General features: G+C 36.1%; 2 protein-coding genes across 4 annotated transcripts in view; one reads left to right on the forward strand and one right to left on the reverse strand.

Annotated features, from left to right (window-relative positions):
• NRPD1B (nuclear RNA polymerase D1B) overlaps positions 1–6,946 on the forward strand; it is a 64,657-nt gene extending 57,711 nt beyond the window's left edge. For both annotated transcript variants that reach the window (XM_090019449.1, XM_090019448.1), the window contains one exon: positions 6,294–6,946. In XM_090019449.1, the coding sequence (XP_089875575.1) occupies positions 6,294–6,512 (219 nt within the window). In that variant the 3' untranslated portion in view covers positions 6,513–6,946. The remainder of the gene's footprint in view (positions 1–6,293) is intronic.
• A 1,019-nt stretch (positions 6,947–7,965) lies between these two features.
• PDS3 (phytoene desaturase 3) overlaps positions 7,966–14,749 on the reverse strand; it is a 158,417-nt gene continuing 151,633 nt past the window's right edge. For both annotated transcript variants that reach the window (XM_090019452.1, XM_090019453.1), the window contains exons 12-15: positions 13,963–14,008; positions 13,556–13,743; positions 12,926–13,088; positions 7,966–8,398 (exon numbers count right to left, since the gene is read on the reverse strand). In XM_090019452.1, coding sequence (XP_089875578.1) covers positions 8,339–8,398; positions 12,926–13,088; positions 13,556–13,743; positions 13,963–14,008 — 457 coding nt within the window. In that variant the 3' untranslated portion in view covers positions 7,966–8,338. The remainder of the gene's footprint in view (positions 8,399–12,925; positions 13,089–13,555; positions 13,744–13,962; positions 14,009–14,749) is intronic.

Below are 14,749 nucleotides of genomic sequence, written 5' to 3' on the forward strand. Positions count from 1 at the left end.
GTGCTTTAAACCTACTATGGGATGAGTTGACTCTTTTAGAGCCAAAATGGGTAGCTATGGAAGATGTTGAATTAAGACAAAAACAAATGGAAAAGATCGATTGTTCCAATTTTTGTTTGGACTACGTTATGAATTTGAGCAAGTAAGGTCATCACTTCTCCATAGATCTATTTTTTCTCCAATAGAAGATGCCATAGCCGAAATCACACAAGTGGAAACTAGGCTTGACATGAGTAAGAACATTGATAAAGTGTTTGCCGTATCTAAACCCGACAACAATGTCAAAACCAGAGTTGCCAGTCAAGGAAGCGGGAGCGGGAAGCGATACAGGAAGCGGAAGCGAGTCACTTCTAAAATTTTAGGAAGCGGGAAGCGCGGGATGACTTAGGAGCGAACCGGGAAGCGTCTCAGAAGCGACCTAGAAAGCATCTCGAAAGCGATATAGAAAGCGAACCAGAAGCGACCTAAGAAGCGAAAAATGAAGCGACATAGGATTCAAATGAGAAGCGAAAGGGAAGCGATTTTGGGATATGATTCCCAATTTTTATTGTTTTTATTTTATTTTATGTTGATTGCTAGATCATATACATGAATTTAGTGTTCATCATTGTAAAATTGGCTGAGCATTGGAGATTCGAGATATTGTATTTGTTGTTAATGTCCCTGCACACAAATAGAACACCAAGAAAAAATATGCAGAATATATCTAAAACTCGGCACGATAACACCAATAAAATATCATACAAGTAGCTTTATATGAATATGAATACTCAACTATAGGCACCAAAAGTAAGCGAGAACTAACAATAAGTTCACATCCAAACTGAGTATATCACATCCATACTACCACAAATATCATACATGATATCCAAGCCATCAATACAATGAGATGAACTTACCTCACAATGCCGATAAGCGCATGAAGCCAAATCCAGGTTACCGCCTCTAGTACCACTTCATAAGCATCACGAGAACTCAGCCATACATGAATAATATCAACCCAAATCACGTTTGTCTGATGGTATACATCAAAACGACCAAAATACAATCCATCCGAGACCCAAACACTCACCGATTGGATTACATTAAACAAAAAACCAAATCTGGACATAAGAAACCTCAATATCCAAAAATCACCAAAAAATCGATAGAAAATCAACCACTCAACTGATTGTCGGACGTCAGAGGTCGCCGAAAAAGGTTGCTAAATCGACTGAGCGAGAGAGGGAGGAGAGGCTCGAAAGAGGCGTGAAAAAAAACCCTAAGCCTCTCTTTCGAGTTTTTATTTCACGATTTTTTGAAATTTCCCATTTTACCCTTAATGAAAAAAATATTTTTAAAAAAAGGGTAAAGTGGTAAAATGCATACCCGTTTAATGGGGTACGCGTACCCCTTTAATGGGGTACGCATACCCTTTTAATGGGGGACGCGTACCCCTTTAATGGGGGACGCGTATACCCCATTAAAGGGGGACACACTTCCTGTCATAAGCGTGCGCTTCCCCACGCGTTTTGGAAGCACTGCGTTTCGCTCTTCCAAAGCGCGTATAGGGGAAGCGCGCTTCCCCTATAGTAGGGGCGCTTTCGGTAACTCTGGTCAAAACCTATAAACCACCACACTTTGGAAAACAAGGAAACTATAGTGGAGGAAGAAAGATGATTGTATGCCATCATTGTTATGAGCTGGGTCACATCGAACCCGCATGCCCAAAGCTAAATGGAACATTCAAGCCCAAGGTGGCTTCTCTTGAAGAATCTACCACCAACAAAGAAGATGAAGGCAAGAGTGGAGACCTTAAAGAAACACTTGGCCAAATTTCTATGGCTCTACAACAAATTCTCAAAGCCACTTCCTCCACATCGGGTGCGGCCATTGCGTCTACATCATCACCCAGTACGTATTCTTGGATCTTAGACTCCGGAGCATCCTTTCATATGACCTCTCATGAAAATGCTTTAACCGATGTATGCACCAATTCAAAAGGTTCATGTGTTTCTACGATGGATTGGGACTTTTTTAAAAATTACAAGTATTAGAACGCTACTCTAAAAATTCTCAAAACCTTTTTGTTCCTAAAGCAAGAGTTGTTCAAAAACTAAATTTGAATCTTTTTTCGGTTTCCCAAATTGCCGACCATGGATGTGAAATATCTTTTTCATCTAATGGTTGCTTTGTCGGATTGGGCAAGGCCATAGAAAGGGAGATCTCTACTATATGGATCATCTAAACCTTCCTACAATATCTTTTTGTACTTATGTTCAAGATAAAAGCATTGAAACTCGGCATAAAAGACTTGGACATCCAAGTTATTCAAAAATGTATCTTTTTTCATTTGGAAACGAATTTTGTTAGGAAAAAGACATTAATTGCAAAGATTGCATTTTGGGAAAATGAAGTCTATTCCATTTCCAACTAGAACCTTTCTTTTTACAAGGCCTTTTGAATTGGTGCGCTCAGATGTTTGGGGTCCATCTTCGGTTATGTCTAAAGGTGGTTACTCTTACTATGTCACTTTCATCGATGACTTCACTAGATATGTTTGGATCTATTTTCTTAGTCATAAATCAGAACTGTTTTCCTTCTTTAAAGATTTTCATATGAAAATACAAAATCAATTTCAAAGTAATATATCCATTCTTAGATCCGATTCCGATGGAGAATATTTGTCTACAGAATTTCAAAATTATTTAAAACAAAATGAAATGTCATAAAAAATCGTGTCCTAGAACTCTACAACAAAATGAACTAGTGGAAAGAAAATATAAGCATATTATCGAAACCGCTAGAACATTACTTGTCTTTAAAAATATTTCAAATTTTTTTGGGCCGAAGCCGTCTTAACCTCAACGTATTTAATCAATAGAACACCTTCTAAATTAAAGAATGCCTCTCCTTATGAAAAACTCTTTAAATTTTCACCCGACTTCAATCACCTTCGCATTTTTGGTTTTAAATGCTTTGTTCTCTTGCATAAGAGAGATAAGTTGTCACCAAAAGCAATTGAATGTGTTTTTGGGGAAAATAAAAAGCTATAGGTGTTTTGATTTCAAAAATAACAAACTTTATGTTTCAAAAGACGTGACCTTAGAAGATGAGAATGGATTTGAAAAACTCGATAAAGAAAATGAAATCGACTATATGTTTTTGCATGATCTTATGGATGATATATGTGATGATTCTATGAATCATCTCGAAAGTATAGAGGATACTTGTGATGTATCCAATATTGATATACCACCATAAAATGGTGGTATTAGTAATGAAAATATTAATGTTTACACTCGAAGAGATCAAGAAAGGGCTATTAGTGCTTTAGAGAAATTCTCTCAAATTACTGAATCTTTAAAAAAAACCCCGTTAGGCAATCTTCTAGAGAATCAATACCACCTAATCGGTTTGTGACCTATGAGTCCCTATCACCCAATTATCGGACATGTTTAATAACCTTACATTCATATTATGAACCCGCTCATTATAATCAAGCCAAAACTCTACCGCATTGGGTTGAAGCAACAAAGCTAAAATTAGATGCGTTAAAAAAGGCTAATACTTGGAAAATAGTCAAACTCTCTACACATAAAAAACCTATTGGATGCTGATGGGTCTTTAAGGTTAAAACCAAAAGCGATGGATCCTTAGAAAGATATAAAGCCAGATTAGTGGCTAAAGGATATTCGCAAGAATATGGAATTGAATATGAGCAAACATTGACCCCTATAGCCCCAATAACTAGTGTCAGAACTTTAATAGCTATCGCATCAACTAAAAAATGACCTATATATCAACTCGATGTGAAAAATGCATTTTTAAATGAGAATCTAAATGAAGAAGTATATATGGATCCACCACTCGGAGTTAATATTGGACAAGGTCAAACTCTTAAACTTTTAAAAGCTTTATATGGTCTTCAACAAACCCCCAAGGCTTGGTATGATCGATTTAGTGATAACATGATTAAATTGAGATTTCATTCCTGTTACACTGACGCTGCTCTCTTTGTTAAAAGTGTAGGCACTAGTATTGTTATCTTATTACTTTATGTTGATAACATGATTATCACAGGAAATGATCAAAATAGTATTGTTAATGTTAAAAATATGTTAAAAAATAACTTTGACATGTCCGATTTAGGCTTCATTAGATATTTTCTTGGCATTGAAGTTGCATATTCTCTTCGAGGATATATTTTGTCACAGATGAAGCTTGCTGAAGATATATGTACTAAATCTGGCATTTCAGATGATAAAAATGTAAAGACTCCAGAGGTAATTAATGCACAATCAAGGTTGGAGGATGGGGTTCTTCTAGAAAATCCAATACCTACAGAAAACTCATTGGATCTCTCACATATCTGACTATCACCAAACCAGACATTGCTCATGCTTTTCACTCTGCTAGCCAATTTCAACATGCTCCTACCACTGTGCATATGAGTGCCATGATCCGGGTCATCCAATACATCAAAAACACCATAACTAAAGGGCTATTTCTATCTTCATCTTCTTTGTTAAATTTGCTTGGTTATACTGATACAAATTAGAGAGGTAACCCGTAGAATCTCAACTACTGGATTGTGTCTTTTTAGAAGATTTTTTATTTGCTTGGAGATGCAAGAAGCAACAGAAAGTTTCTCTATCTTCTATTGAAGCTGAATACCGAGCTATGGTGACTACTACAATGGAACTTGTTTGGCTTCGAAGCCTTCTCAAAGATATGGGGGTTGACATTATTAGAGCTTCAAAGCTATGTTGTGACAACAAAAATATCATCTATATTGCCAGCAATCACACCTTTCATGAGTGCACCAAACATATAGAGATGGACTGTCATTATGTTCGTGATGAATACCTACGAGGAACAATTACTCTGTCATACACTTCAGAATATCAGTTGGCGGACTTCTTTACTAAAGCCCTTCCTGATCCTCGCTTCATATTGCTTCTTGACCAACTTTCGGTTATCTCCTCGTAAAGTTTGTGTGTGTGTGTGTGTGGGGGGGGTTAATATATATATATATACCCAATAGGGGTATTTATGTCTTTTCACACATTTTTTTAATAAACAATTATTTTATTAGATTAGGTTTTTCTTTATTTTTATTTTTCATTTTTTTCTTTTTTCTTTTATTCCACACATGCCAAAAAGGGGCCCCACCATAGAGTCGTTGGGCCCCCCTTTTGGGCCCTCCTTTTGGCTCCTCTTTTGAGGCTATTCTTTTTGTATAAATAGGGGTGAACCCCTTTGTATCTTTTAAGCTTTAGTGCTCTCTCTCTCTCGATAAACAGGGAAAGCATCCAATGACAAGTGTCCCATCTATTAGAAATTTAGAATCATTATGTAAAGGCGTCACAAGATACTTTATAATGACATTGCTCACATAATATTCATGATCAATGTATGAACATGATATTTTATGCTACTGCCACTGTTAATTAAACAAAATGCTGCCGAGAAGCCAATCAAATGAGTCCTAGGTCATCTGTAGCAAATATCCATGCTGTAACTGAAAATTACAGCATCCAGTCTTAGAAACGTTCCACATATTAAAATCATTATGTAATAGCGTCACAAGATACTTTATAATAATATTGCTCACATAATTTTCATAGCTATTACAAGATACTTTATAATAATATTTCTCACATAATATTCATAGTTAATCAACACATGAACATGTCATTTTATGCTACTGCCACCATTAATTAAAGAAAATACTGCTGAGAAGCCAATTGAATGAGTCCTAGGGAATCTGTAGCAAAATAATCAAAATATTCATGCTGTAACTGAAAATTACAGAAATACCTCATGTCCAGAAATGTCCAGGTCACTCTAGATCACTTAGAAACATTATCTCTAACACCTCCACTCAGATTGTGCATAGGTAAGAACCATGGACAATTTTCTCGTGCCTAAAGGAAGTGAGTGGTCTTGTGGAAATGTCTGCTACTTGCTGTTGACCTATAACAATAGGTAGATCTCTTGTCTTCTACTTTTTCATTTGTAAGTGTTGATCCAGTTGAATATGCTTCTTTTTACCATGATGCACGGGTTTCTTTTCTATGAAAACTGCACTTCTACTATCACAATCAAGAACTGACTGTAAGAGGAGGCTGCTGCCGGTGGCAGAGGTATTTTTTTATTTTAGTTTATGTCTGGTTTACATGGTCACTCAAACCACTGTCGTAAGGGTTTTCTCCAAGTAGCAACTTGAACATCAGAACACGTTTGGAAATATACCTTGCTTAATGCTGAATCGATTTAATTTACGAGTCATTTGTTTTTTGAATTATCAGATTGACAAGCATGACACTCACAAGGAAACACGGTGCTTTCATATTGTGTCAACCAATGGAACCAGTGCAGATTTTTCTTATTTGAAATGCATGGAGAATTTCGTCATGGAAAAACATCCAGAGTATGGGGAAGCATTCAACAGGAAGTACTTTCCCAAAAAGCGGCGTGCTGATAGCCAAAACACCCCGGGCACTCCAAGTGAAAGAATGAATTTGTAAATGGGTGAGCATTTTGCCAAAGAGAAAGCAAGACCAAACAGTGTAATAGGGCTACATTGCTGGATCTATGGTCACAGTAAAAGCTTCATCACCAGCGGAGGAACATGGCTGTGGCTTGGAAGGGAATCCCCTCTTGGTCTTTTTTGCAGTCTTGTGACATGAGATGAGCTGTTTTTGTTTTTTCGCCGTGTGCGGAACATGGCTTCGAAGGGAATCCGCATCTGGTCTTTTTTGCAGTCTTGCAACACAGACGAGGGGTTCTTTGTCCCCTCTTTTGTAAACGTGGTACGTGGTGTTGAAGCTGACCGTCTTCTGCCTTTTTTTCTGCAAATGTAATTTGATTGTATATCCTGTAAAATATGCTGACATTCCATTTCCTCATCTTGCAAACATGAACGTTCCCATGCTGAAGCAAGGAATGTCATTATATTGAATCTTTTTGGTTCTCTTTTCATGCAAGTGCTCATGGGTGGAGAAAAGGTTGAGCAGCATTTTTTCCTATTTTGAAATCATGGATATTTTGGATCATGAGTATGCATTAGATGTGCTCAGTTCATGGACAGTAGGCTTAAATTAATGTGTTGCCTGGTGAAAACATGAAAGGCATATGCCTACATTTTTTCAGTGTTCATCCATCCTGAGGGGGGAAAGAATGCACATGAGTGCGGATTTAGTTAAAGGTTAATTCATTGCCCAGAGTTGTGTTTGGGCAAGCCTGGTGCATGTGGTTGTTGCCATGGTAGGTTGTCACTGTTAACTTTTGTCTTGCATGATTCGATTATTTGTTTTTAGTACTCTGGTCCCAACCACCGGAGTGGTGTTTGGCCAAGCCCGGTGCATGTGGTTGTTGCCATGGTAGGCTGTCACTGTTACTTTTGCCTTTCTTGCATGATTCGATTATTTGTTTTGATAGTACTCTGATCCCAAACAATATCAGAGGATTTACATCCCCATAAGCTCCCCTGTTCAGCTCATCTAGCGCATTGACTACCTCAACTGAAGTGTGTTGGATGGATGCCCAAAACCACGTTAGGGGCGATGTTCAATTTTTTAGGCTGTTTTATTTTTTCTATCGTTTCAAACAAGTTATTCTTTATGAAAACGTTAAATGTTTTTAGCACTAATAGTAAAAGCAAACTTATTTATTTTAAAATATGCACACAAAATTTTCATTATATATATACAAACACACACACACACACACACACACACACACACAAGAAAATAGCTCATTTTAAAAATAAAAATATAATTAATGTAGCTTTAAAACTTCTATGTTAAGATTAACATTGATTGAAATAAGAAACCTCCAGGAGTGGTAGTATTTTTTAAAATACATTACTGTTTAAGGATTAACATTGCATCCATGTTCATCTGATTAAAATGACCACAATACCATGCTTAAGGATTAATACTGCATCCATGTTATTAAAATGACCACAATGCCATAAAGTGAGAAATTATGTAATTGCTTTTAAATGTGCATAAATAATAGATCCGTAGCGTAAACAAATTCTAATACGATAATCATTGTTTCATTCATTCGTTGTCATTATCATTCCTTGACCATTAGCTGCTTCCAACTAGCTGGATTTTCAGTTGCACCAGAATTTCTGGTTTTACAATTAGCTGGACATCTGAAGGAAACTTGTGGCAGTCTAGACGTTTGTAATAAAATAAGCTTATGAGGGAGAGAGCATGCCATGGTAGAGGTAGAATGATCGTGCATCCATAAAACAAGGGGAAGATCGATTACGGATAAAAAAAAATTATACAACGGAGAGAGAGAGAGAGAGAGAGAGAGAGAGAGAGAGTCTTCCACTCAGTTACGCTATTGTTGCTGACTGGCGTCTTTCTTCAGCCTGAGCAACCAAAATGTTGTAATCCTGCAAGCATCATCATCTCATGCATTAGCTAGGAAGTATGAAGCTGAACCTATCAAACAGTTACCATCTACCTTGTTAATCAATGTAAATTAATGACCAACCAACTGCCAATTGGACATTTATACTGATTTACTGCACATTAATAAAGAAACTAAATCTCTGGAAACTTGATGTTCCTGAATGGTTTTGTCATCAATTTAACTGCCACCCCCAATCTGCTCTGATTAGCTCAGCATGGATCTCATTGAGGAACAAAGAAATGATCATGACATGCAAACCTCTTCAACATCGTAAGCATCATCAAAACAAATCAACCAGGTAACCAGAATATCTAATTGAAACCGTATCAATCACAAGCACTTGAGGATACTAAGCTTATGATTAAGCACCTAGCTAACTATGACACATATTGGCATATGAAATGTGCTAAGTATTAAAGAATACCCACCAGGGGTATTATTATAATTCAAGTTAAATCATTTAATCAGTGGCATGCTTGTAATATTTTATGTTTTTGCATTAAGTGTATGGGTCATTCAACTAATTATAATGGTCCTGTAATATGTAACAAATGCAAACCTATTTGGATTGCCCTGATTAGGATACATTGCATATAAGAGCAAATATAGGTATTCCTCACTTTAGATATAACAAAGGGTAACGGATGCTAGAGCTCATTCTTTCTCCTTCTAATGTGTGGTTATACTAGATTTACAAGGTATCATAACAAATTTCCTTTATTTACAGGTATAGATACACCTTTATCATGTTCTTCATTTATATTGTTTAAGAGGAACCATCATGAGTTCGGAGATGAAAGTGTGAAATTGGGTGATTGGTTGTGCCCTGGTGAACACACTGGTAATCTGATGGACTGAATGAATATAGAGCAATGAGATGACGCCTCTAGGTACTCTTCACACACAAAGTGACAATTAATCTCTTAAGGTCTAGAGGACATAAAGATCTCCACCACTTCATGTGAAGATCCTTCACAAAAACTGAAGACAAAAAAAAAGAGATTAGTGAATTATATTGATCACATAATTGAAAAACAAAAAATAAGATTTCATTGGATGCTAAGAACAAGAAAGGAATTGGGAAAGAAAGCATTTTCAGATTTTGTACGGACAACAGTTGTTCCCACAAGTAATGGGGTGATGCTTTCCATCACCAGTGACTGTCCTACAGGTACCATGATAAGTTATGTCATTCAGAAGCGTACAAAAATCTTCAGTCACATGGTTTTCTGCCTCTGAGTTGATAGTACCAACTACAATGCTGCCCTCCATAAGAATAGGTTGAACTTATCCAAATGTTTCCAGAAAGATTCTGTAGCATGTGCATATTGCTGAAACCAGTGCTCAAAGTATCAACTTCTTGAGGCCAGAGATGGTACATGTGAAAACGATGGTGCTGGTCTTGTAAGTCGGATATATGTTAAAAATGACCTGAGTGGCCTTGTAGGACATGGTCCTTGAGTGGGATATGTACCAAGAACATGAAATCTTGATGGAATAGACACTGCCGGAGGTTATGTAGGAGCACATCGCCAATAAAAATCTGAGCACGTATGACTGCACTTCCCACACATCTGACAGGTAATAGCACTTGATGTATATCCATCAGAGAGCGTGGAGAGAAGATTTGTGAGGCATCAACCATAAATCTTTGGCAGTAACTCCTAAAGGATCATGAAGAAATAGCTCTCTAGAATGTGTGGTTATAGTAACCCACAACTGCCTGATCGTTCTTCCTCCACAGTACATACTCAGAATTCTTAATGGTAGAACCTTGAGTTGACTGATTATCCTTCTCTTGGGACACAATATACTTTGCAAGTAGCAGATGAGCCTTGTCAAGATCTCATCAAAACTAAGCTGCTAATGAATGAAATGATTTGTTTATTTCAGGTAACAAAACTAGAAGAACTTAACTTGTGTGTGATAAATTGATTGAGGAACCAGGAGTTAAGAGTAGAGCTTGATGACAACATGGGTAGGCACAAACACGATCAAGGATAAAGAAAGGAAGAAACCAAGAAGAGAACACAAACAGTTAATAAGAATAATTCAGAGCAGATTTGATTAAATTCGATCCTTAAAGAAAAGAAGCTGATGTATATAATCTTTTTATAAGAAATAGGGACAATAACAAAAACAAATACAAGAATTAAGAAAAGTAAAATACCAAACACATAAAATGAAGATAGAATAAATATAGGGCACAAGAAAAATTCTGCAAAAGAACAGAGAATCAGACACACAAGTTGACAGTAGTGCTGACATCAGCAACCCACGGGATTTTTTTTTTAATTGTGGGCAGATCTGTTTCACACATAATCCAGATCTGATCGAGATACCACCTTTTTTTTTGTTACGATACTATAACTACTGTTAAATTATGTATATATAAATATATATATACATATACTTATATATATACATTCGTATATATATAAGTATATATATGTATATATGTATATATACATAATATATCTCTTTTTCTTTTTCTGTACAAACCAAAAATCCGATAGGGGTGTTTTGGTAAATCCACATGTACTTTTTCTTTTTTGCCTTTTTTCTTTCTTTTTCCCCTTTTTCTTTTTTCTTTTTACTTTTTCAGTTTTACTTTTAAAGGACCATAAGGGGCCCCACCTATCTAGTCATTGGGGTCCCAACAGTCATATTTATGACCGTTGGGGCTCCCAACGACTAGAAGGGAGGCCCCTTTATGGTCCTCCTTTAGCTCTCCTCCTCTATATATAGAGGAGGCTCCCCCTTGTAAATGTATTGGGTTTTCACCCTTCTCTTCCTTTCTTCAATAATATCCAACTTATGACTTTAAGTCATTTTCTACTTTTGAGAGTTTTGTGTGTGCACTTTTAGTGTTTGTGCTCTTGGCTCTAGTGGTCACTCTTAAGGAGTGCTTTTTGCTCTATTGGTGCTTCCGCCTCTTTTCATTACAACTACTATAACTTTTTTTTTAATTGCAAAACATTCCTTTTTTTCATAAAAATGTCTACCAATAATCAGACCTCGTGAATGCTGATGATCAGACTTTGATGAGTTCTGATCCAAAAGAGTATGACAGGACACAAATCTATGGAAAATTTGTGGAAGAAAAATAGAGAAGAAAACAAATGAGAATGGGAATAAAGAATGGATACCAAGTTATTGCATATTCTTTGATAAAGATTTAATTTCATGGAAAAGCAGAAAACAGAAGAACGAGCAAATTTAAATATTAAAGCTAAATGCGGCACTTGAAATTATCATTTCTGATATGGCCTGGACACGTGGGTTAATTATTTGATGTCTTGGGAATGCAAGCATGTTGGTATATAGTATACTGTGATAATAGAATACTTTAGCACTAACTCTAAGAATTGAATCTGAAGAAATAGATGCTAAATTTATAAAGTCAAAAAATCAAATAGCTAATATATCCACTAAACGAATATCAAAGTCCATACATGTTGCGTGATGAACTAATTGAGGAAGCATATTAAGGAATATTAAAGAATACCCACCAAAGGTATTATCTTCATTCAGGATCAATGACATGTTTGTAATATTTTATATTCTTACGAGTGTATGAGAAACCCAATTAATTATAATGGCCCTGTTGTAATATGTAACAAATGTAAACCTATTTGTATTATACCTTCTTTAGAGTTTTTTATAAATAAAAAACAATGCAAGCATTACCCACCTTGTATAGAACAATAATGTGTCAGCTGCTAGCTTCTCTCTATTCTTCTAACGTGGATGATACCAGATTTACAAAATGCATCCAGCCAGGTTGTCTCTAGTACGAAAGATGCTATCCTGTTCTACTCCAACACTTTGGCTTAGTGGCTCATAAGTCAATGGAAAAGAATAATTGACTCCTAGAAAACCCACAAGCTTCATAAGCAGAACCTTTTATTTGTTGCTTATATTAAACAAGTTTTTCCTTTTTTTCTGATTTTCCTTCTTTTGTTTCTTTTTTCCCCCCAATGTTACTTCTGTAGGGATCTTCCATTATTATCGAAGATTCAGCATACATCGTGAACTATGTAACAAGGACTCTTCTAACAGGGCACCACACCTGCGTCGCACCCGCACCCAGGCGGGTGCAACACTTGGACACAGCTTCCTTTGTGTTAGGTGAAGTCAATCACACAGAGGTCCATTTCTATCCATTTTTATCTATATTATATATATAAATACATAAATGCACACATATACCCGTAGTGTTAACTTAAAACTGTTAAAAATTATATATATATATATATATATATATATATATATATATATATATATATATATATATATATATATATATATATATATATATATATATATATATATATATATATATATATATATATATATATATACCCTCCCTGCACCCCTGCACCCATTTTTTTTAAAGTGCCACATCCGCACCCGTACCCGCACCTATGTGACATAGATGGTGAACTTCACAGCTTGATGTACATTTCAGTATCCTTTTCTGGGTCCCTTAGAAGTACTCATTTACCTGCAGAATAGCCTGAGCACAAAGCTTGCCAGATAGAACAGCACCCTCCATTGATGCTAAATACTTCTGCTTCGTGAAGTCACCAGCTAAATAAAATCCTTTGATAGGAGATCTTTGCAATGGCCGGCATGGTTCACACTTAGGCACTGTTTTGTAAACAGACCTGAAAGCCCACATCACATGCAAGTGGAGTGAGAAAAAAAAAAGACAAAGAAAGAGAGAATAAGTTATCACAGAAATAAAAGAAGAAAAAATGCATTTAAGCATCTGAATTCCTTCCAATAGAAATTGTAAATGTTATTTTGTGATGCATTTAAATTTGAAATTAGTATTGAAAGAATTACCAACTAGTTTGGAAGTAACTAAACTTAGTCGGCTGAAATCCTGGTCAAGGCCTTTGGCCATGGTAAGTGGGGCCTATAAAAGATCTAAAGCCATAAACTTCAAGAAACAGGTAGCAGCGGTCGTGCTATTTGAGTCATGATACACTTTGTGACAAAGCCGACTTAGGCTACAAGAGTTTCAGAAACTACACAGAACACAGCATGCATCTCCTCGTTCAACCAAGCCATCACTACATCCAATCCTGCTGCTTAACAATCTCAAAAGTTCACGTCTCTACAAACTAACCTTGGAGTTTTGACAACATGATACTTCAAAATCTTTGCTTTACTCTGATCGGCAGCAATTTCATCAGGGAAGAGTTTTGAAAGCTCCTCCATAGTGGCTTTAATAATATCAGCATCATCAAGCGAAATCCATTCCTCTGCAGGTGCAAAAACTAACTCTAACATGGACCTATTTGGATCAAAATATTCCTGCATGCAAATGATAAAAGGTGAACAGAAGACAAAAATAAGGATGCTTTCCTATTTGACCATGTGAGCAACCTCTTAGGACAAAATCATATGGTCCAACTTAGCAGTATTTTAAGCAGTTAAATCCAAACAGAGTAGCCCTTTGCAACTCTGAGAAATGATATTGGTAACAGGGAAAGAAAAAGATCCTATAACCTAGCATTTAAATTGCTTCTATACCTTACAAGTAACAGACATGTCTGCATAGACACTTAGAAGGGGACTTCTGCAAAGTAAACACACAAACTCATGTTAGAGAAACAAGCTATCGACATTGCTGGCAAACTAAATCTGGATTCATGAAACTTCAGGTGAACCAGCTGAACAGCAAGCAGTTCTACATAGCAAACTCACAAAAAGATGATAAGCGTTACATTTAGAAGTTAAACTATATGTACAAAACCTTATTTATTTGATGAATGAAAACTAGAAAGCAAGAGGAGCTTCATGATTTAATATGACTAAAAAATGGGTAGGATATGCATGGCTGAAGAAACATCTATTACCATCTTCCTCTCCCTGAAAAAAGAAAATAGTAATGAAGTCTAGGAAACAGTTTGTGCAGCAAACAAGAAAATATTCCCAAATAAAATCCAGGAAACAGTTTGTGCCCCACAAACCTGTATTAGCAAACCAGAAAAGATCCCCAAATAAACAATACAGTGGAGATAAATGATATTATGTTTGACCTTGCAAATAATGATATATACCATGTGTGACATAGTAAGCACATGACAACCAAATACCCAGATATCTAGAATAAAACACAGATTCTTTACCACCTATTCTCAGAATCCACAGTACACCTAGTATATCAGATTTTCCCTAGCAAGGAAATTCATCATTCCAGTCAAAATCAAAGGGTGTCAATTACAAAAGAATCAAATGATCACATGCAGTATAATCAGCTTAGAATAGGTTCAGCTTATCTGGATGCAACAGCTGTCTTATTGTTTGTTTTGGGTTC

This window comes from Nuphar pumila, chromosome 10 (assembly GCF_984573655.1).
Source record: "Nuphar pumila chromosome 10, dmNupPumi1.hap1.1, whole genome shotgun sequence".
Classification (NCBI taxonomy): Eukaryota; Viridiplantae; Streptophyta; class Magnoliopsida; order Nymphaeales; family Nymphaeaceae; genus Nuphar; species Nuphar pumila.